General features: G+C 45.5%; 1 protein-coding gene across 3 annotated transcripts in view; it reads right to left on the reverse strand.

Moving 5' to 3' along the window:
- LOC108934303 (transcription factor COE1-A-like) overlaps nucleotides 1-23,030 on the reverse strand; it is a 132,979-nt gene extending 109,949 nt beyond the window's left edge. Inside the window, exons 1-6 of one of the 3 annotated variants that reach the window (XM_018751898.2) lie at nucleotides 22,196-23,029; nucleotides 20,971-21,127; nucleotides 19,608-19,671; nucleotides 18,255-18,310; nucleotides 12,608-12,681; nucleotides 7,995-8,063 (exon numbers count right to left, since the gene is read on the reverse strand). In XM_018751898.2, the coding sequence (XP_018607414.1) occupies nucleotides 7,995-8,063; nucleotides 12,608-12,681; nucleotides 18,255-18,310; nucleotides 19,608-19,671; nucleotides 20,971-21,127; nucleotides 22,196-22,329 (554 nt within the window). In that variant the 5' untranslated portion in view covers nucleotides 22,330-23,029. Of the gene's footprint in view, nucleotides 1-7,994; nucleotides 8,064-12,607; nucleotides 12,682-18,254; nucleotides 18,311-19,607; nucleotides 19,672-20,970; nucleotides 21,128-22,195 lie in introns of all 3 variants that reach the window. The other 2 variants (XM_018751899.1, XM_018751900.2) reach the window with 2 other exon arrangements.
- Nucleotides 23,031-23,412: the final 382 nt, after the last annotated feature.

Genomic DNA, 23,412 nt, shown 5'->3' on the forward strand with positions numbered 1-23,412 from the left:
AACCCATAATCTTCAGAGAAGAGATGCTTCAACTGAACAGTTAGCCTTCAAATATTCATATTAAATGAAAAAGAAAGGATGAAAATGGGAAAAATACAGTACTGTATTACACATATAAAATAAAAAATATGGTGTTGGCCTTAAAAAAAATAACTGCGATGCAAATCCTGCTAAGTGAGCTGTGACTCCTAAACCCCTGTTTCACTTCCACTTCCTTGTGTTCTTTTTTTCTTGGTGCAGTTCATCATCGCTCTACCTGCATCTTTAAACTAGCTGGAGGTTCAGTGTGTTTTTCTACTCCCAGCTGGTGTTAACAGGACCCCACCCCACCCCACTCAAATTCTCCCCATACAAACAGCACCCTAACCCTGCCTCTACAGTGTCGCAGCCACAGATGCCCGAAGTGTGACAGCGCTACCATCGCACCGCCGTTAAACCGCCTAACGAGCAGGGGGCGTCGTGCCTTGGCGGAAATAATGAACACCACCGCGCTCCTAGGAATGCGGTCCTGTTTACCAAAATATCTGCTAAGAAGAAAGTGTAAAGGAGTAGAAAGTGTAAAGCAGCTTTCTGTGAGAAAAGATGCAGAAAAACATGTGCTATATTACAGCAAGGAGGTGTGGTGGCACAGTGGGTTTGGCCAGGTCCCGCTTGCCAGTGGGGGTGGAGTTCGAGTCCCGCATGGGGTGCCTTGCGACAGACTGGCGTCCCATCCTGGGTGTGGCACTCCCCCTCCAACCTTACGCCCTGTGTTGCCGGGTTAGGCTACGGTTCACCGCGATCCCACTTGGGACAAGCAGTTTTATTCAATGTGTGTTTGTGTGTGTGTTACAGCACCGGTTCAGTCTTTCATCTTGAGTATAAAAATAAAATATGTAATCATGCACATTCTACAAATCAAGTCATGCAGTTAATGAAAGTGAAAGGATTAAATGCAAATAAACACTACTTATTAGCCTGATGCTTTTCTCCAAAGCGACTTGCAGTGTTAAGGTTATAGTTATTTACCCATTTATACAGCTGGGTAATTTTACTGGAGTACTTTAGGGTAAGTACCTTGCTCAAGGGCGCTACAACCAGACGTGAGGATTGAACCTGCGACCTTTGGATCTGAAGGTATGAAATGTATTGGGTCCTTTTCATGTAGCCTTCAATAATATTTCAACACTTACAAGCTCTGCACAAAAAAAAAAGAGTTTAATTCACTCTTGACAGCCTTAGCAGACGCTGAATGCACAGTATATGAATTTTAAACAGGTGAGATCGTTCAGATCTGACAGGTGAGAGCACCTGTGGCTAACAAAGGCATCTCACCATGTGTACCGCTCTACTGTCCACACACCTAACCCCCTCACTGCTACAGGCCCCGCCCCTCTGGGCTGCCCTCACTGCGGGGTGTACAGGGGTAAGGGGGTCCATGCTGACGTCCGGGGAAGAACTCCTGCTTTGAGGAAACATCCCCCCCAGGCACCCCAGATACCCAGGCAAATCCTCACCTGTCATCACAAAACATCTATACCTTTTCTACACTGGAGGGAGGCTTTGATGAACTCAAAGGGTAAATGAAGTCTATTCTACTGCAGAGAAATCCTGGAAAGGAGAAAGTGTCTTTGAATACTTTCCTGGCATTAATTTGGTCATTTATTTCATTACTGGTACAGCCAGTAGGTATTTTACTAATCACATCCAGGTAAACACTTCACTCATGGTTTAAACACAAATCAGTCCCTGCTAGTAGATAATCACCTTCCAGTCATGACATTTATTTATTTAGCAGACATTTTTCACCAAAGCAACTTGCAATGAACTCTGTGTAGTGTTATGAGCCCACACACCTTATTCACCGCAGTGACTTACACTGCTAGATACACTACTTACACTGGGTCACTCATCCATACATCAGTGGAACAGATGCTCTCTGTCACTCACACACTATGGGGAACCTGAACAGCATGTCTTTGGAGTGTGGGAGGAAACCAGAGCACCCAGGGGAAACCCACATAGACACGGGGAGAACATGCAAACTCCACACAGACTGAGTAGGGATCGAACCCACATCCTCTCGCACCACCCAGGTGCTGTGAAATAGCAGCGCTACTCGCTGTCCCAGCGAGCAAGGAGGCTTCATACCATGGCAGACTCCTAGGAATGCGGTCTACAAGTCCCAGTCTCCTAGTCAGGAAGTTTACAAATAGTTCTCCCAGTCTTTATCTTTTCCTTTCTCTCTGTCTTAGTCACGAATTTCAATTCACCCTTATCGCAGCTGCTCTCCTGCCTCCCAGGCTCAGCCTGAGGGAACCCAAAGCATCACCTGTGTCCAGGCGGTTTCACCTACTACGTACACCTGCAACCCACCAGTGCTTCCAGGGCATACATCTGTTTTCTCACATGGTGGGCTGGGGGGTAGGGAAGAGCAGCAGCCGACGAAAGAGGGTCATACGCAAGGAGATGGGCAGGCTGAAACAGAATCTACCGCTGAAAGGGAGGGAAACTGCAAGAAAGAGAGGAGAATTGAATTAAGCTGAGGGAAAGTGGAGGGCAAAAGAAGCGGGAGGGACAAGGTAAAGCGAGAGGGGGGTGGTCGGGGCACTCGGCGAGAGAGTGACGGGGAAAGCACACGGACGCACGGATACATCTCTTTTCGAGTCAACCAGGCAGATGATGGGATTGCTGATAGGGAGCTACATATCATTAACCTCATATTAACCCAGAGAGCTGCAGACTGTAGGGTCCTTTATAACCCCCCTCTCGGTTCAGGCTTAAGCAGGCCACACACGTTCTCCCGCACACGGGTTTGCTGCTCAGTGGCCGTGTGTCGCCTTTCAGCCGTTGCGACAGTCATTCAGACACGCTGCAACTTTGCCAAAGTCCTCCTTTCTGTCTCCCTCTCTCAGCGGCATTCGCTTCTAATTGCTCTACAATAGACCCCACGGTCCGAGAGGGCTCGTTCCAACAATAGCTTCTTCAGTAACACAGCATAGCCATATGGCTTTGAATGGATCCTGATAATCCAATGATTCACCGTGGATTGCGCAACTGGACGATCCCCTCTCACACACTCATGCACGCTGTCAAAAATGTTTTCCCATGCAGCAACCCCTCTTGAACCCTCATTAACCCTCGATCCCACCCAGGAAATTTAGACATCAACGCTTTTCGCATTCATTCTATCCTTACCACACAGCACAGGTACAGAAGAGATTCTTACACGTTATTTAATCTTGAAAACAAGCATTAGGGTAGTAGTGATACTGGGGGCAGCCGGTAACATAGAGGTTGCAGTCACATCCTTCCACTTGAAGGACCCAGGCTTAAATCCAGCCTCTTGCTACACTACTCTTGAGCACGGTTCTTACCCTGAAAAGCTCCAGTAAAAGTTACCCAGCTGTATAAAGGGGTAAATAATCGCAAGCCGCTTTGGAGAAAACCTAAATAAAAATTTAGATCGACCCTTATGCAGGTCTGCCTATGCTGCTCTTGGTACTGTCGACCAACCCCAGGAACTCATGTCTTGCGCTACCGATATCTGAATCGGTGAGGTTTATTGCAGTTCCCAAGGTCTGCCATCACATTGGAGGAACGAGGCACCATGACCATGACACTGATCCTTTCACTGATTCTTACACTCTGGTCAACTGTACGGATTATAGGGCAAGACTTCTTCAGATATTCAGAAGCTCTTCGAGAAGCCTTTTTTTTTGCGTCCTGTTCCATTTATTCAAACGATGACTAAACAAACGGCAGGGTTGAAATTAAGTGGAAAACTTTCTCCTTGACCAGATCTTCGAGACCAGAGAAAACATCTTTCCGGTATACCAAGACGCTTAACGTAAGCCACACGTAAGGAACGAGGTTTACCCTTCATCACCATCCAGCCCCATGAAGCTGAGCAGTATTTGTACAGACATGCACATGTGCACACAAAAACCCACACTGCTGGAAGATGTTATTCCAAATCTCACACAAGTAGAGCAATGTTTGCACACTCCTTATTGTTTCCAAACATGAAAAGGAAAGAAAACACCGTTGAACAATGGGCCCTTCTTTACAGGGTTCAGGAGCTGAGGGTGGAAATTTGGAGGACCAGAGGGGTGGGGCTACAGTGATCAACTGAGAGGAAAATAGAAGACTAAGGAGATGTCTAACAGAAACAGTATCAGTGGACTACTGTGCAAATTCTCCTTTCTGATGCCTTATTTCGGCGGTGAGAGATACATGAGGGTATCGGGCTTCTGAGAGAGAGTGATACCTCTCCTTAAAGAGCTAAGAAGAAATTGGATGTTCTCGCTTTAAACAAGAAACCCTACAAATACATGCTTAAAGATGAATATCTCATCCCACTTGCAAAGATGTAGCTGTTATTATTACTCAGGGTATTTATTGGAAGCGGGGGGCACAGTGGCGCAGTGGGTTGGACTGGATCCTGCTAGATACACTACTTACACTGGGTCACTCATCCATGCATCAGTGGAACACACACACTCTCTCTGTCACTCACACACTATGGGGGGGGGACCCTGAACAGCATGTCTTTGGACTGTGGGAAGAAACCAGAGCACCCGGAGGAAACCCACACAGACACAGGGGGAACATATAAACTCCATACAGACTGAGCGGGGAACGAACCCATGTCCTCTTGCACCACCCAGGCACTGTGCTGTCCATTAACATGGCAGGTTGCCCTTATGAAGAGTACTGCAACAGCAGTGGGACTGGATTTCAAAACCTTCTGATTGTAGGGTAAAGACTCTGAGCACTTGCTGGGCATTTGCCATCTCTTTGTCCTGTGTCCCAGTGCTGGTCCTGCAAGTTTTATTTGCTTGGCTGTGCATTTATGTTATTAGGGCAAGGCATCCACAATACACACTACTAAAAAATAAGACAAAAATGTATTTTTTTAATAATGCAACAAATTACTTAACCATTTCTGACAAACCCTAAGCTTTGTTCAGCTGGTGTACTATAGAGCCACATGAAACATAAAATAATTAGGAGACCACTCTCATTACACACGGAGAAGAATTAGCACTCCCCTGGCTAATTACCGACATAAAACCTAATAATCGCTGAAATAAAAGCATCCTAATGAGATATTATTTACTTAACTAATGAACTTCAAGTGAAGTTAAAAGTTCAAAATTATACTTTTTGATGTATTTATGGGAAATAATAATAGTAAATTGAGTTGGTATCGGTGAGTTATTTGTTCACTAACGATCGAAGAATGAGACTTCCAGAGGTATCAGGACCAAAACACAAACACACACACACACACACACACACACACACACACACACACACACACCGTGTGAAACTGCTTGTCCCAGCAAACCAGAGCCTAACTCAGCAACACAGGGCGCAAGGCTGGAGGAGGAGGGGACACACCCAGGACAGGACGCCAGTCTGTCACAAGGCACCCCAAGCGGGACACAAACCCCAGACCCCCTGGAGAGCAGGACCCAGTCAATCCCACCATGCCACCGCACCCCCTCCCAGGACCCAAACAAAATTTCTCAGTTGCTTCTTCTTGACCAAATTCCTGATTGCTAGCAACATTTTAAAAGGGTAGCTCTGGATTATTTTACACACTGTACTCTAAAAACTACAGTCTGCAATTAATAATCCAAACAAGACTCTTCTCCACCTTCTCATCCAGACTCTGCCATCCTCCTCCCTCCTCTCTCACCTTGCCTTGTTCTTTAGAGACAAAGTCAACTCTATCACGGACAAGTTCTCAGCATCCACCTGCCCAAATCAAGCTGGATCTACCTCGAAAGTCTCAATCTCCACATTTCAAACACCGTCAGAAACTGAAATATCTGATCTCCTGCTATCACACAAAGCCGCCATCTGCTCCCTTGATCCAATCCCTTTGCCTCTCCTACTGGACATTTCCCCACAACTTACCTCTTCTATTTCCAAGATCATCAAGTCCTCGCTCTTTTCTGGTTGATTCCCATCCATCTTCACCGTCTCCCTCCTCCCTTTGTACTCAAAAACTCTGGAACGGGCAACCTGTGATCAGCTGTCTACATTCCTCATCCGGAATGACCTTCTCGAAGGGTATCGGTCTGGATTCAAAGTTGGACATTTCTCCAAGACAGCTCTCCTGGTAGTGTCAGATGGTCTCCAGTTGGCTAGAGCAGCCTCCCTCTCCTTGATCTTCATCCTCCTTCTCCTCGACCTGTCTGCAGCATTCGATACTGTTAACTACTGGATTCTACTCCACTCTGTTGGACAACATGGCATCGATGGAACTGCACTGAAATGGTTTGAGTCCTGCCTATCGGGTAGATCCAACCAAGTGGCCTGGCAGGGCTCCCGATCATCGCCTCAGCCTCTCCCAACTGGTGTTCCACAGAGCTCTGTACTGGGCCCCTTAATCTTCTGAACGCACACCTCTTCCCGCAGGCCGACGATACCCAGCTTTTGCTCTCCTTTCCCCCTGGAGCTATAGACATTTCCTCGAGCATCGCCGCCTGCCTCTCCGATATCTCTGTCTGAATGTTCGATCACAACCAACAACTCATCCTCTCAAAAACAGAGATCCTTCACCTCCCAGCTGGTCCGTTCTCCCGTCGAGAACTCTCGATTAAACTCGAAAACTTGCTCATTTTAGCTACCTCATCGACGAAGAGCCTGGGAGTAATGATTGACTCAATTCTGCCTTCCTTTCAACAATTTGTTTAATAATGAAACAACCTATATGCAGCTACTTGTGTAATGTATTCTGGTTCATATGGTGGAATGTGACAAATTAACTGAAGATACTCAAGAATCACGTCTACATCCAAATCTCTCTTTTGCCGAGCTAATGCACTCTTCTCATTGTTCTCTGAGATGGAAGTAGCTTTGGAAAAAATGGTCTTCTAAATGAATAAATGTAAATGTAAATAAATTACTAGCAGGAAAGTGTACTGTAAGTGCTGAGCACATCACTCTCTTCCCCTAGGTTCTCTCTGCTGAGCTTAGACACACTTTTAGAAAAGCTGTAAATCTTGACGAGTCTCTTCCAATGCCATAACTCCTGAGTTAAAACAATCTAATTTTAAATGACCAAACTGCAGAGCAGTGTGGATACACGATTGGTACATGGCAGTCACAAACAGCCCAGGAGATAGTGGGGTACAGGGTAGCACCGACGTACGCTAGGTAAGCCCACCTATCACTGTCCTGAACCAACCCTAGTGAGATCCTCCACAACTGAATGTGTTGTGACAAAGTGCCACTCAAGGAGCTCTTAGGCATTAAACACACCTCACGCAGTTATTATTATTATTATTATTATTATTATTATTATTATGATGCAAAAAATTCCCACAGCATTAACAGCAGCCCCATACTTTGTACGAGGGTCAATGATCCGTATGTGTGTTACGGCCCCAGGGGGCAAGAGGGAGGGAGAAAAAGTGGCACACTGACATCTACGGTTTCATAGTCCATTCTCCACAGGGGTTTAATTAGAGCAAGCCATTTTCCTCACACACACTCAGATACACAGGATCACACACACACACACACACACGCACAAGTCCGGACCTCCAAAGACAGGGCAGCAGCACTCAGCTACCTCTCTCCTCCTTTCATCCCCAGACGAGACTCTCCAAGTGTCAGCAGATACGGTGGCACTGTTTTGCTGCTAGGGAGTCGTTCTGACTTCATGCTGCCACTTCCCCATTTCCTTACCCCTCGCGTTCCCAAGAGAGCAACAGAGATGTGATAAAAATAGCACCGAAAAACAGCTCCCTTTAAATCTCCGGTTACCGATCCACAAGGAACAATGCCAAAATCATTTATGCCGCTGCAAAGTGTAAGATCTGAAAAGTAAAGACGGCAACCTTGGAGAAGAAGTTTGTCTACCGTGACACGGTGCCACTCGCTTGTTCCCTGGAACTCCTTCAAAAGGGAAATCACAGCACAGCAGAGCCGTAGAGGGAGACCATCAGCATGTGCGAGCTTCCCTTTCACCGATCACAAGACTGAGTATTTCCTACCTGTCAATGATGACCGGGTCGGAGGGAGTCTCGTTGCGGTTCCCACAGCTTTTCTTGTCACAGCAACGGCTGAAAAGGTGTTGCGGGGAACGGGGGGTGGGAGTGGAGAGAAGAGGGGAGAAGGGAAGAGAAACCATTTAGCCTGTGCCGTTTAATGGGTGTCAGGCTTTGCCCCGGTCACCGTCATTTGAGGGAACAAGGCGGTGCCGGACCGCTTATCGCGCTTCTTTTTTATTCTCCACATGGTTTGTGAAGAGCCAGACATCAGCTTAAAGCTGAAAAAAATGGAGAGAAGGTGGTCTTGCTGGATTCTGTGGTCCCCCATTGGCTTTTGTACATACGGAATCTCATAACAGCATCATGTAGGTAATCCATCCCAAGCAGATGATGCAGAAGATGACAGATGTGTGAGGGATGAGTGTGAGGTGTGCCCAGTGTCACGTGTTCTTGCCTTCATGTTACCAGGTAGTATTTGTCTCACACTCCTTTCCAATTCTAACAAAGAAAAAGGTACTAGATAGGGAGGAGAGCATTGGGTGGGGGTGGGGATTGGTGGGGATGGGTGGGCTGTGCAATGGGAAGGGTCCCCAGCTCACATTTCTTCTGCACAGATGGCAGCTGGGCACGAATGAGGTCGGTGAGGAAACTGTCACGTAAAACCATCTGCCGTCACAAAAAACAAAAAATGCAGCCGCCTCTAGGCTGGCCAACCTTTTATTTTCCCTCCCATCCTCCACCAAGTCCTCACTCAGCGAAACTCACACTTGAAAAGTAAAGAGAGAGTGTGTGTGTTCCGCTGATGTATGGATGAGTGACCCAGTGTAAGCAGTGTATCTAGCAGTGTAAGTCACCGCGGTGAATGAGGCGTGTGGGCTCATAACACTACAGGGAGTTCACTGGAAGTCGCATTGGAGAAAAGCATCTGCTAAATAAATACAGGTGGTCCCCGATTTACGATGGTTCGACTTACGATTTTTACTCTTTACGACGGTGCGATAGCGAAACGCATTCAGTAGAAACCGTACTTGAAATTTTGAATTTTGATTGTTTTCCCGGGCAAGCGATATGCGGAGCGATACTCTGTCGCGATGCTGGGCAGCGGCAGCGATCCGCATCTCCCAGTCTGCCACACAGAGGTGTGTATTAGGCGTATTAAATACATCTTCGACTTAGGATATTTTTGACTCATGATGGGTTTCGCGGAACGTAACGCCACCGTAAATCAGGGACCCCCTGTGAATGTAAATTCACTTCAGCGGGGATCCCTCCAGCATGTGGCTGTGTGTGAAAGGAAGAGGTCATGTGTTTGTCGACGGTGACCGCCAATAACTAAGCGTGTATGTTTGAAGCACACCAAAGACGCCAATAGCTCCGAGGAGCGCGAAGCTTCGAAAATCAAACCTCGGCCAAATCACCGCTAATGTCCTCAGACAGTTCCCGCGAGAGGAGACGTCCAGCGTTTTCCACATCTGAACGGACCTCCTTTGCCAGTTTCAAAACAGGCCACCCTGTCTTTCTCAACATCTCTAGTCCATCCCACACCAGCCCCCAGTTTCCCAACCCTTAGGCTCGTAGAGTAATACTTCAGCCATGCCGGATAGATGTTTCGCAAGTGGGTCACCGCGGAGTCCCGCCGGACAAGAACCCAGAGGAGCCGAAGGGAAAAGGGAGCGGGTTAACAGAGCTTGATGTAAATTCCTTTGATTCGGTGCTTTCAAAAAATCCAATCACAACGCGTCACCCAAGGGAGCCAGGATCATCCCCCCTTCTCCACCATGCGACGAATATTATGCTAATCAGTACCTGCATATTACAAATTTGTTAGAGGGAATCTTTCTTTTCCTGTTAATTTCGATTTCCTCCCACGGGACATGCAAGGCAGTCATATCTTCAATCTCCGTGTTTTCTTCCTGCGAAAGCTTCTGAAGAAACTCAATCTAAATTGCCGCGTGTAATTAGCAGGATGTCGGTGATTTCGGTTACCATCAGGGCACAGCTGCTGTCGTAACCTGTAACCTAAGCCTTATATAGACACCACAGTATGGCGAGTTAATTGTTTCCACCCGACAGCCAAAATGTATTTTTTGGCTTTGTGAAAAAGTAATACATTTACATTGACATTTATATATTTAGCGGATGCTTTTCTCCAAAGCGACTTCCGATGAACTCCATGTAGTGTAATCAGCCCACACACCTTCTTCACCGCGGTGACTTACACTGCTAGATACACTACTTACACTGGGTCACTCATCCATACATCAGTGGAACACACACACTCTCTGTCACTCACACTAGGGCTGAAACTGAACGGCATGTTTTTGAAGTGTGGGAGGAAACCAGAGCACCCGAAGACTTACACTGCTAGATACACTACTTACACTGGGTCACTCATCCATACATCAGTGGAACCCACATACACACACGCTCTCTGTCACTCACACGCTATAAAACAAGACCAGATGCAACGCGACAATCCAGATGCTGGCATTTGGCACATCGCAAGTCTTATTGCGAGCCACTGCAGCCTGGCCGTCAAAAAAAGAGCCTCCTTGTCAGATTGTGTGAAACTCCATTTCTCACTTGCCCCTTGTTTGAAAACAAGAGATAAACACTTTTGTTCATTGGCTGTGAGCCGGCTTGGCGCCATATGGCTAATGGAAGCACGCAGCAATTAGCAGATCTGATTAATGGAGAACACACTTATTTTATGCTTATAATTCAGATTGTGTCTGTACCCCACACTGTGAGATCAGCACATCTCTCACTGTACTACATGAGGCAGGGCCAGGGGTGCCAGGGGTCTTCTGTCTCTACAAATTGCCCAGCTTTCAGTTCTGCCTCTCTCTCTCGTTCCTCTGTGTAACTCATTCACAAAGAGAATAAAAGCACGAGGAACCATGGGAGACGAGAGCGAGCATATGGGGAATCCTGGGAGGTCCTACCTCTGGTTGAGAAAGGAGGTCCCCCCATGATATCACATTCTTTGCTTCCGGCACTTTCTCTTCCTTATGGTGGGATCCCGTTTGCGTTCTTTTAACAAATACATTACATTTATCTGACACTTTTCTCCAAAGCAGCTTACAGCGTTAAGGTTACAGTTATTCACCCATGTATATCGCAGGGTATTTTTTTTTTTTTTTTTTTGCAGGAGCAATTCAGGCTAAGTACCTTACTCAAGGGTATTACAGCCAGATGCAGGGATCGAACCTGCGACCCTTGGATCCAAAATCAGGAGCGCCAATCACTGCGCTACCAGTTGTCCCAAATATAGTCTAAACTTTCTGGATGGAAAGTCAAGGGATGCAAACTTCAGTTTCAGAATATATGTATGCAAAAGTATTTATGCATGCAGTATGCCAGAACATGGACGCATATGTTTATCTTGGTGGGTATACAAGTATTTTTGAGTATTTTTGTATACATCTGATATTTTCTGCATATATTTCATTGTCATTATGCGAGGCAACATGCATTTGTTACTGAAATAACACAACATTTCAGACTGAGTAATGAGTTTCTGCTCAGCCTAATTAACCGAGCTCAAACGTGGTATTTTTAGCTGAAAAAATGTGAAAATGCTCCCAAGTATTCCTAAAAATAGACCGGCACCTATCCTTGCAACCTAGTTTTGAGCAAAATAAATCTATCTTGAGGTTCTAATTAAAAGTGCACAGTTTCATCTTCCTTGACAATTTTTTTTTTCTTTTTTGTATTTTCTGTCGTCCCTGTTCCACTCAGAGATGCTGGAGGTGACCTGGTTAACAGTAGTGAGAGGGGCGGGGGCGGCATAGTCACGGTCACTGCATCGCCAATGTCCTCAATGTGAAGGCAAGGGCAGCCAACGGAATGCGGTGAAAAGAAGTTGTAGGGAGGAAAAATGTATTCCTTCGCCAATAGCGCTGCTGTCTCACAGCACCTGGGTGGTGCGAGAGGATGTGGGTTTGATCCCCACTCAGTCTGTGTGGAGTTTGCATGTTCTCCCCGTGTCTGCGTGGGTTTCTTCTGGGTGCTCTGGTTTCCTCCCACACTCCAGAGACATGCTTTTCAGGTTCCCCCATAATGTGTGAGTGACAGAGAGAGTGTGTGTGTTCTACTGATGTATGGTTGAGTGACCCAATGTAAGTAGTGTATCTAGCAGTGTAAGTCACCGCGGTGAATAAGGCGTGTGGGCTGGTAACACTACATAGAGTTGACTGGAAGTTGCTTGGAGAAAAGCGTCTGATAAATAATTAAACGTAAAATGTGATTCAAGAAGCCAAAAATCCCCCTGGCGGAACATCTCAACGAAAGTTGGACTCTTCATCAAGGCAAAGCTCATTGAGGAGGCAGCAAATCCAAGAGACATGGCATGACTTACACAAGAAAGATGGCACAACTGTGGGTCTCTTAAAACCCAAAACCAGCATTGGTTGCTTCATTTGTACATTATCTACCCTCAGTGTTTTGCTCTGGTCATTGCCGGGAAATTCAGGAGGGAAACGGCTATGCTTTCGGTACAAGTACAGAAGACACCGTAGGGAAAGCATCCCGACGCCGTCGGACACAGAACACTGTGCAGGCTTGTGTTGTGCTGTCATATAGGAAAGCAAAGTGTTTGCTGTCTTGCGTTTTACCTGCACATGATCTCATGCGTCAGCAACACTCGGCACATCTCTGGATTCTTGTCTTGACCTTCGTATATGATTGGCTGTAAAGAGAAAATAAGTTATTAGAATGGCTTTTATGCATGCTTTGCTCAGCAAACCTCTAACGGTGGTACAGCAACTAGTGCTGCTGTCTCACAGTGCCTTGGTGGTGCGAGGCGATGTGGGTTCGATCCCCGCTCAGTCTGTGTGGAGTTTGCATGTTCTCCCTGTGTCTGTGTGGGCTTCCTCTGGGTGCTCTGGTTTCCTCCCACACTCTAAAGACATGCTGTTCAGGTTCACCCATAGTGTGTGAGTGACAGAGAAAGTGTGTTCCACTGATGTATGGATGAGTGACCCAGTGCAAGTAGTGTATCTAGCAGTGTAAGTCACCCTAGTGAAAGGTGTGTGGGCTGATAACACTACATAGTGTTGATTGGAAGTTGCTTTGGAGAAAAGTGTCCGCTAAATAAATGTGTGCAGTTCAGAGTACAGCAGGCACTGATAGTATAATGAAATATTCTCTGGGTTACAGTACAGCTGCGAAGGGAACACGGTTATCCCCTCCTTCGAGATGTACTGTTGCGGTCCTTCCAGCATTTCTGTCATTGCTTAAATATTCATGACTCATGGCACAGCGAGTGCCGCTGACAAACTAGAAAGCTCTGGATTTTGTTTTTCAGCCTTTCTTGCTGTAGCAGCGGCACACTGGGAGCATGAAGGCTTCGCGTAGTCTGGCGGACGGTCGATAGGCATCGCTGCGAGTTCGTGCTGGCGAGGCAAAACGGGGGGGGGGGCTGCGGGGGGTCGAGCAGTTGGGAAGCCACACATGCATCATGGCGAGCCATCTGGCCAAAGCCTCCACTCGCTCCAAAAAACCTCAGCTTTGTTTCTGCCTTCCCGTCCCCAGCAACATATTCACCGGTGCCGTGCGGCGATCATATTCCCCAAACATACAGGGCCCTCCCATCGGCCACCTCTCTGACCTCAGCATCTCGGAATGGGGCCCGAACAATGATTGCGTTGTTCTGCGTTCGCCGATCACATCGTGGTTTCGCTCCATCAGAACTTTGTTACTTTATGAAACCAAAAGCCTGAATTTGAAAACCTGCATTTTCAGGTAGAGAACATTAAGCTCCTCACAGTTAGATACCAGCTCATACAGCGGGGTAATTTTTACTAGGGTAATGTATTTACCTTGCTTAAGGGAATCACAGGAAGAGCAGCAATTCCAACCCAAGACCTTTAGCTTGCAAACCAACAACTCACCACCACTCGACCAGCGTCCACCTCCTTCTCGAGGCACTGATAATAAACTCTGTACCCAAATATCTCAGTGGCTCCTAAATATTGTTAATCAAGTTATCATTTGCAGTCTTGATCTAAGAGTCTCTATTCAGACTAATGTCCAGTATTTCCAACTCAATTCCCACAAGCAAAATTTACATTAATCTGATGCTTTTCTCCAAAGCAACTTACGTGGTAATCTTACTTATCCATTTGTACAGCCGGGTAATTTTTACTGGAGCAATTTAGGGATAGTGTATCAAGACAGGGTGACATGGTGGCACAGCAAGTAGTGCTGCTGTTTCACAATGCCTGGGTGGCGTGAGAGGACACGGGTTTGATCCCGCTCAGTCTGTGTGGAGTTTGCATGTTCTTCCCGTGTCTGCGTGGGTTTCCTCCGGGTGCTCTGGTTTCCTCCCACACTCCAAAGACATGCTGTTCACCCATAGTGTATGAGTGACAGACAGAGTGTGTGTGTTCGTTCCACTGATGTATGGATGGGTGACCCAGTGGAAGTCACCACGGCAAATAAGGTGTGTGGGCTGATAACACTACATGGAGTTCATTAGAAGTCACTTTGGCAAAAAGCATCTGTTAAGTAAATAAGTACCTTGCTCAAAGGTACTAGAGCCAGAGGTGAGATTCAAACATGACCTTTGGCTCCACTACATTACCAGCTGTGCGAAAGAAGTTGCTATGATGGTGGTCCAGGACCCTGGTTTGTACAACGTCCCTCCCGCAAGTGGGTGTCAGAAGACAAGCTCTTAACCTATAAAACTGCAAAAGCCATAAAGAGGAAGGCGTTACATTCGAACACACCTAGTATCACAAAATCCTTTGACCTCCTCGTGATTGATGCCGTCTCGAAAGCCTACTAAACATCCAACTACAACAACTCCTGAGTGCAGGAGCAGTGAGAGGACGGAGGATTACAAAGGGCCAGTAACTGTAACGGAATTTTATAACATAACAGGCCAGTTATTACAGTGGTATGTAATCAGATGTACGTATATCAGCGGTTCGAGTTGAAAGAGAACATCGGGGTGTTTCCTTTCTAAGCGAGAGCGCTGGGCAATTCGTTTGAGACAGCAGTCTAAACAACCTCAACTCAATCTTGACATCTGAGAGAACAGAGAACCGCATTCATTTCATATCTTACATCACAGTTCTATTAAGAGGCTTCGGCTACAGGAAATGTCCAATATAAGAGATTTATGCCATTCTGAGCATTTTGTTTACAATAGCCAAGGGCTTCCGAGTTGGTGTATAAATGTTATGCAAACACGCTCTCAGCTAGAGGGGCCTAACAGCTAATGGAAAATCGACCACACAACTGCCTGCACAGGAAGAAGAGCGTAACTTAGGAAGGGCCAGTGTTTATTTCTGAGAGTATATTTAAAAACATTTTTTCTCATGTGATCCATTAATTGTTCTGGGCGGCACAGAGGCACAGCGAGTAGCGCTGCTGTCTCACAGCACTTGGGTGGTGCGAGAGGACGTGGGTTCGATTCCAGCTCAGTGGAGTTTGCATGTTCTCCCCATGTCTGTGTAGTTTTCCTCCGGGTGCTCTGGTTTCCTCCCACACTCCAAAGACATGCTGTTGAGGTTCACCCATAGTGTGTGAGTGACAGAGAGAGAGTGTGTGTGTGTTCCACTGATATATGGATGAGTGACCCAGTGTAAGTAGTGTATCTAGCAGTGTAAGTCACCGCGGTGAATAAGGTGAGTGGGCTGATAACACTACACAGAGTTCATTGGATGTCACTTTGGAGAAAAGCATCTGCCGAAATAAATAAATGTAAATTTAATGAGCCTCAGTGTTCTAAACCACCATGAGTCGGGCTCTCGAGTCCACAGAAGAAGGGAGGGACGAAATGTGTCCCGGGAAAGATACTTGGACTGCGGGACAGGGACAAAACCCTAACGCCACCCCCCCGCCCCAGCAGGAGAAGCAAGAAGAGCGAACGTTAACGAGCCAATTGCACCGATGTGTCTTTTAATACATATTTATTTTGCAGGGGTAACTTTTCATCTTCCGTCCGCGATCTCTTTTCAGCTGCTTTAATGTGACTGCTAAACCCGAGGTGTGTAAACATGTTGCTATAAATACACGGAAAACACACTTCCCTTTTTGTTACCGTCATCTCTGCGCATGTCACGGCCCGCGTGATTGCTTTTGTTCTCGGCTGCGCCGCGACATTTACGAGGCGGTGTCACGGCTGCCGTGTGCTTTTCTCTGCCCCACCTCCACCCTCCACCCCCCCGCCGCACTCTGTCTCCAGTGCTCGTCTGCTGAATCCAGGAAAGGGGATGGGGAGGCTGTCTCCACATGTACACGCTGTCTTCATCTGATCTGTCAGTGCCAATGTCACCTATCCCAGATGAGGCTGTCAGCCGACACCCGGGGCCCCCGATAGGTGCACCGGTATTTTGTCTGCTCCGCACCGTCTCTGCGCAGCCCCGTCAATTTTTTTTGGCGACACAGTGACAGCTTTTATCATTATTACAATATTTCAATTGTTTTGTATATTTATGTTTTTTAATTAATTCGAGAACGGTGGGAATTGTCGGTGACGGCGTCGCTCTCTGCTGCACAGGGAATAGTGCACATTAGCAGCTGCTGGCATGTATAGAAGTCTCTGTGTGTGTGTGTGTGTGGGTGGGTATTTCAGTAAAGGGGACCATCTTCAGGAACCGGTCCCTCGCACTTACTCTAGCAAGCGATCGAGAAACATTCATCCCCGCCTTTGCCTCTCACCCCAGTGCACCAATAAAAAGAGAAAAGCCATGAGAAAGGAGTAAAATCAAAGGACGTTACCCAAGGGACACGGGGTCAAAAATGCAGGGAGGAGGAAAAACTTCACTCCTTGCCATGTACGAATAACAGTGACGATAGCAAAATCGAACGAGAAGCACGGAACTTGGACAGCGCCCAGCTTTCCAGCTGGGATGATTTAATCTGTAAAGAAAAACCACATATGTGTGTACCGCAGCTACAAGGCACAGAGAGGGGGCCTCCCCTTCGTGAGTGTACCAAGACACTTGTCCGTTACACCTCCGTGAATCCCTGGCCTCCCTTCTTCTCAGTCCCGCTCAACCCCAACCGACCACCCCCCCCGTCACCAGGAGGTACTCCGGGGCTCTGATGTCTGGAGATCTGCCAAAACACCCACTAAACCAAGAAATCATGTTCTGAAGTCTGAATTTCTCCCACACCAACAACGGGTCAAAAAAGCACCCTGACTGACTGAGACCACCAATACTGACACAAACGTACATCTGGATCTCCATATTTATCTGACTGGAACAAAATTATGGCATACTCCATGCTGTCTTTTCAAGGCATACATCCAACACCCAAATATAAAGTGACTAAACAGCTAAAAATCAAGCTTTACTCACATGCACGAATTTTTTTTTTCCTGGAGTCACCACTATCAAAGCCACATGTGACGCTGGCAGTGGGTTAAAAAATTTCACATGGGAAAAAAGAAAAATATTCAGATAATACTCTTTCGACGCTTTAATTTGGATATCCATGCAAATAATTCCACGGAAAGCCGGAAAGACTGTTAAGGGAGAAGGAACGAATGCATTGCAAAGGTAGTGAATCGCACTGACACGTCTGGCTGCCTGTTGTTGGATTTAAATCTAGAGGAAACGCTTTGATTTACCTGGCAGTGCCAGGGCGAGGCGCGGCAACCAGAGCACGGCGGCACGTGGAAAACACACGATGCGCTCGGCACCCTATCTGCGCTCTGCCATGTTCAGAAGATCCCAGCATTACACAGCACCCGTTAATTGACGCGTTAATTAAAGCTGCTCGCGGGAGACTGTTCCAGAAAGACACACACAATTGACCAGTCAGGACTTCTCCAGCAAACAGATAATCAAAAATTTTTAAAAAATTTTCCACTTCATTCCAAAGGGGAATTATATATAGGAAACATAAGAGCTGGTGAAGGGATGTATTAGATGTATTTTAAAGATTTGGTATTTTAAAACTCCCCTTTACAACACAGATCCTACTGTAGGTTCTGTAATTCTTTAAGGGAATTTAGCATGATCTGTGATTGGCGTGCTGCACGGCAATGCTGAAGCAGCGAAATGTGATGCTATATCACTTCCTGTACTGAAAAAAAGAAAAAAAAACTCCAGGAAGTACATGTACATCCGACTGTCATCTTTCACGAGCCAAGGGGGAAGAACCGAAACGGACCTCGGCGGTGCCCCAGAGAGAGGACGCGTAGCACCATCCCTGGGGTATCCAACACACCTATACTTGCGGACACGCTCACAAACGTAATCCCTTTTGTTTGTTTTTCGACTCGCACTTTCTTCCAAGGCTCACCTGCTTGGTCATGGAGTCGATCAGTCGCACATAGAAGTCCTGCTCTGTCCTTATACCTGTCAGAGAAAGCGAAGAGAAGTGGGTGCAAGTCCGGGCGCTCGCTGAACACAGGCACACACGCTCCGACCCACAATTCTCCCACTCACCAGCAAAGCACCACTTGCCAAAACTGAACTACATCAAAGTTCATACGAAAAATTGCTCCTCTCTTGAGATATTAATGGCTGTGTCACTTTTCCTGAACAGTCTTTTTATTATTCAGATGAAACATATTCTCCACTTTGAGATATAAATCACAGTGCTCCAATCTGCGTTTTTGATTAAGCAGGTCGTGGCCCACTGTTGTTAACAATCCATTTAACCTCCACAAAGTACATTACTGCATGATACATAACACTAAAGTCATATTTATATGTGACATATACACAATATTTCAGCGCTATTGTCTAATTTTAGAAATTACATACAGAAAATGGGATTGTCACTCCCATTGTGTTTTGCATCAAATGCAGTCAACTTAATCAGTTAATGAATTGCATTAATTCTCTATGAAAGGATAAATTGTTTGCAACACAAAACCATACAGATACAAAAATTTACAAGTATTATTCTTTCAGATGTCGTCACTTCTTATGACGAATACACACTTTCAGCAAACTGATGTATGAAAATAGCTCTCGAGTTTAATGTCACTTAGCAAGTACAAAACAAACCACAAAAATCAAATTAACAAATATACTGCATCAATAATACCAATACTGCAAAAATATGGAAACGTGATTAGTAATAACTGTATTATAAACAGAAACACTGACATTTTTACGACAGCATTACATACTGGTTCATCTCACATTATGAGTTATTTATGTATGAAGTGTAAATAAATACTTCTAATAAATAAATAATATTTTATTATATTTTTTGGTATTCTTTTTGTTTTTAGTACAGTCACTCATTGCACGGATTTGGATATTTCTGCGTAACATAGGAATAATATGCTTAATATACATAGAGATAATAATGCTTTAAGGAAAAGAATATTTCTTAAAATTAAGAAATTGCAAAAAAGCACAATAATAATTTGGAGAGAGCAATCTAATGATCAACAGCTTTGCTTTTGAATTCGATTATTATTTATTTACTAATCGTTAAACATTTGAAAATAACATAAGCCCAACAATATCAGTCACAGTATGCATTTAGACATACCACATATGTTCGTAATATAACAATAATTGTCATAGCACTGTGAACTGAATAAAGATTTTTTTTAAATCATAAATAATTTACGTTTGCTCATTTACCATGTCTTTGTGATGTAACTTTTATGAAGACAGCTCAAGTTGGACTCACCATTGCTGTACAGAAGTTGCAGTCTGTAATGTATGCCATTATTTGTCTTCTCTCCTGTGGTTTCCTGCACAAAGACAGAGTCAAACTCTAAGGGGATGATTGTGAACGGAGCTCCTCTGATGCTGCAACTTCCACAAGAGTCAGAAAAGACCCTGCAGCCACGACAGAGCGCAGAGGAAATACATAAATCAATTTCATCCCAGGGAAATTAACAGAGGAAATAAAAATCTAATAATATAATATTCAAAATTGGAAATGATTAAACAATAAGCATATCCTAAATGTTGATAAGCAAATCCTAAATGCTCAATTACTTTCAGGGGGCAGGGAGACGAGAAGGGGGTGGGGGGGGTGGGTGGTTCATCTCCCTCACTGCTTTGATCAAATGACAGCTGTCAATCAATTTCCCCAAATCGGCTCGTTCCTGGAAAGCACGTGCGCGACACAGGCAAACAGGTCCCTGCTGAGACCACGTGCGATGAATCGGCAATCTCTTTGTGTAATCAATCAATACTCAATTTTTTTTGTCCAATTAAAATTTTTTTAAAAATTCTTGAAACAAGTTTTTTTTTTTTTTTTTAAATTCAGTCTTTAATTACACTTTCACTAAAACAAAGCAGGATGTTCAAAGACTGCAGACGAGTGGGCAAAGATTTGGGGGCAAAACACATCACGAGAGACAATAATACACCAAACAAATTAGTAACATAATTCATACCATCTGGACGCCAGCAAAGGACAAAATTTAGATCTCAAGTTTACATTTATATGTGCACAATTTTCGACTAAGATGGAAGAAAACCAACTACAGATTCTTTGCGAAACAGTCAAACATCAGTGAACTTGTTTCAGCCAAATTCACAAATTTCTTTCTATACCATGACACTAAAAGCAAAATCATTACGTATGTGCTTATTGTTTCAGATACTATTTTTCATAACAACCCCTAATCGTATAACAGTATTGGCCTGAGCAATGTTTATATGGAAGGGCATTGGCGGAATTTAAGAGAATTTGTTGAAATATTGTCAACAAATAAATGTAAACGAGAAAAAGACATTTATAAGGCTGTGATTACACAACCCGGTAGGACGCGGGTATTTTTCAATACTAGAATAGAAACAGGTGTGTGTGTGTGTGTGTGTGAGAAAAGCTCTTTGATAACTGTTAAAATGTATATTATAATAAATAAGCTAAATAAGCCCTCCCCGTTTTTTATTAACGGTGATTTTTTTTGATACTAGTGTGGCGAGAGCAATTCAAAGTGCCGCGCTCGGGCAGCACGTGCGAAGCGGAGTCGCCGCACCGGAAGCGCGCGAGAGCTCCGCTGGAAAAGGTGCGCGGGAGCCGCGGCGAAGCTCACCTTCTCCTTCTCCACGAAGCCCACGAAGGAGGTGCGCTCGATCTCCACGGGCTGCCCCTGCCTGTCGTACAGCGCCAGCACGAAGTGGAAGAAGTTGGACTTGCGCAGGTTGGACGGCGGCTGCTTCTCGAAGTGCGCGCGGGCCAGCGCCACCCCGCTGGGACACACACAGCGGCAGAGCCCCCCGTCACACTCCGCGCGACACTGCCTTCGCTTCGCTCGGCTTCACGCAAAAAACGTGCACTTTCGGAGCATCATCTTTATTTTATTGTTATTTTTTGGTCACTTTTACGTGGCCGACACCTGTGTCCCAAAGTCGGTTAAGCACCTTTACTATGATTTACCCATTTATGCCGCAGGATCGGGGATGTCCATACTGACTGTCTCACTTGAGCCTAACACTTAGTTAAGTTAAGTGCCTTGATCAAGGGAACTGCAGCAGGAGTCGGGTTCGAGTCGGTGATCTTCATATAATATAGCATAACTTTATTAGAAAGTCCTAAACTCTGCACTGTTTTGCGTGATGCCCCGAAATATCCCACATTTATAATAATCACTTTTCTTCTGTACATCTAAACATGAGGTCTCTATTTTTTTGGTCGAGAAGATACTACATGGCAGTGTTGTACACATTAAATGTTAGATTATCGTAGGGCTGTAGTCTTGTAATCTACGGGTTCCTGGTTTGAATCCCACTATCATGACTGGGTAAATCATTGTAAAGTTTATTAGGTAACAGCGTAAGCCACTATGGACAAAGATATCTTATAAATAAAGGTGAAAAATGAATAACATGAAAATTCATTCTTTCAGTCTTATGTACATCATATCCATTCAAGGCTAAGGAAACAGACTACACTTTAAATGTAACCCCCACCCAAAAAAAGTCAAAAGTAGCCTTAAAAGTTTAACTCGCGTGTAAATAATTTCTCTTGGTAATTTAACACTTAAAAAGTGGTTCATTGCTCCTTTTTGAACACAGGCATCGCTTAGATTTTAAGTTGAAATATTTCCGGATGATACTCTATTAGTGGTACTGTTACCCTATGACTAATTGCCATTATTATTGTTATTCGTACTTGGATGACTAGGGCTGCTCATTTCTTTCTATTTTTTTTTTTTTTTTTTTTTAAAATCCCATGCGTGCCTCATCGGATTCCCACGAAGGCTGCCGTGATTTTTCGAGTGCGGCGTGGCGCGCGCGGTCCGCACGCGCTCATCTCACCTCTGCGCGGCCGTGTTGGCGTCCAGGACCCCCGCGCCCTGCATCCACGTCCGAACGGCGCTCATCCCGGACACCACGGGCTCCTCTTTCATACCACTTGCGCTCCTCTGGATGCTCTCCTGAATCCCAAACATGTAAGCAGTCTTCCGTGCACCTTCTCCTTTATTATTGTTGTTATTATAATAATTATTATAATTGCAATATGCGTATGATACTACAGATAGTAGTATATGTTCTCCAGCTCCGTCTGTACCGCGCGCACGCGAGGCTGTGACGTCTACGCAAAGACGCAAGTCCAAGTGTGTCTGCTTGTTTTTACAGTTTATATTTCTGGATGGAAAAATAAACTAAAGGAAAGAATAATGGTTTAAAAAAAGCAGAGATTTCCGAATCCAGATTTCGAAACGCCTGAAAGGGAAAGAAAACGTGACGCGGAGTCGCGCGCATCAGGACCGCATGACTTGGGGTTTGCAGATGAGCGACTTGGTTGGTAACGAACCCCTTTTGTCGCTATAAGGAACAACACAATCGGGGAAGAATATCAATCTGATCCCTCACGCGGAGCGAGCGCGAGTGTCACCTTCCCCACGCAAGTTCTTCTCTTTCTTCTTCCTTTTCGCATCAAATACTTCCACCGGTAGAGAAAGAAAAAAAAAAGCCAATGGATTCAAAAACTGGAAATGAAGAAAAGGTGGACCCCTGCGGCGGCGTATCCCGCGCTGTCGCCCTTGATGTAAAAACTGGAGTGATCGTTAAAGCTGGAGTGATGCGTGTCCTTTCCCTCAGGAGTCCAACTCCACTGCTCGCGAACCTACAACACACGCACACGAGCCCCAGAGGGAGGGAGGCGTGGTCGCGCACCTTGGCCCGCCCCTCGAAAGTGGAGCCGGCTCCAGAGAGCGGCCCGCCTTCCACCAATCAGAGCCCGCGGCGCCTCATTAAATATTATCTCCCGCCCCTCTTTCGTTTAACATGCGGCGTCATCGCGGAAGTCCGAGAGCGGAGAAAGGAGGCGGTAAAGCCCCCAGATGTAAGAAATAACGTGAGGCGCGCACGCGGGACAACCGGTGCGTGCCGATCGCGTAGGTAAAGTAAGGCTACTACTCACTTTTCTAAATGAGTCTCTTGCGCGTCTCTCACATATCGTCCTTTGTCTTCAAAAAAAAAAAAAAAAAAAATTAACGAAAGAAGTCAGTTTCTAACCAAATTATTATTTA

Source organism: Scleropages formosus, chromosome 4 (assembly GCF_900964775.1).
Source record: "Scleropages formosus chromosome 4, fSclFor1.1, whole genome shotgun sequence".
NCBI classification, from domain to species: domain Eukaryota; kingdom Metazoa; phylum Chordata; class Actinopteri; order Osteoglossiformes; family Osteoglossidae; genus Scleropages; species Scleropages formosus.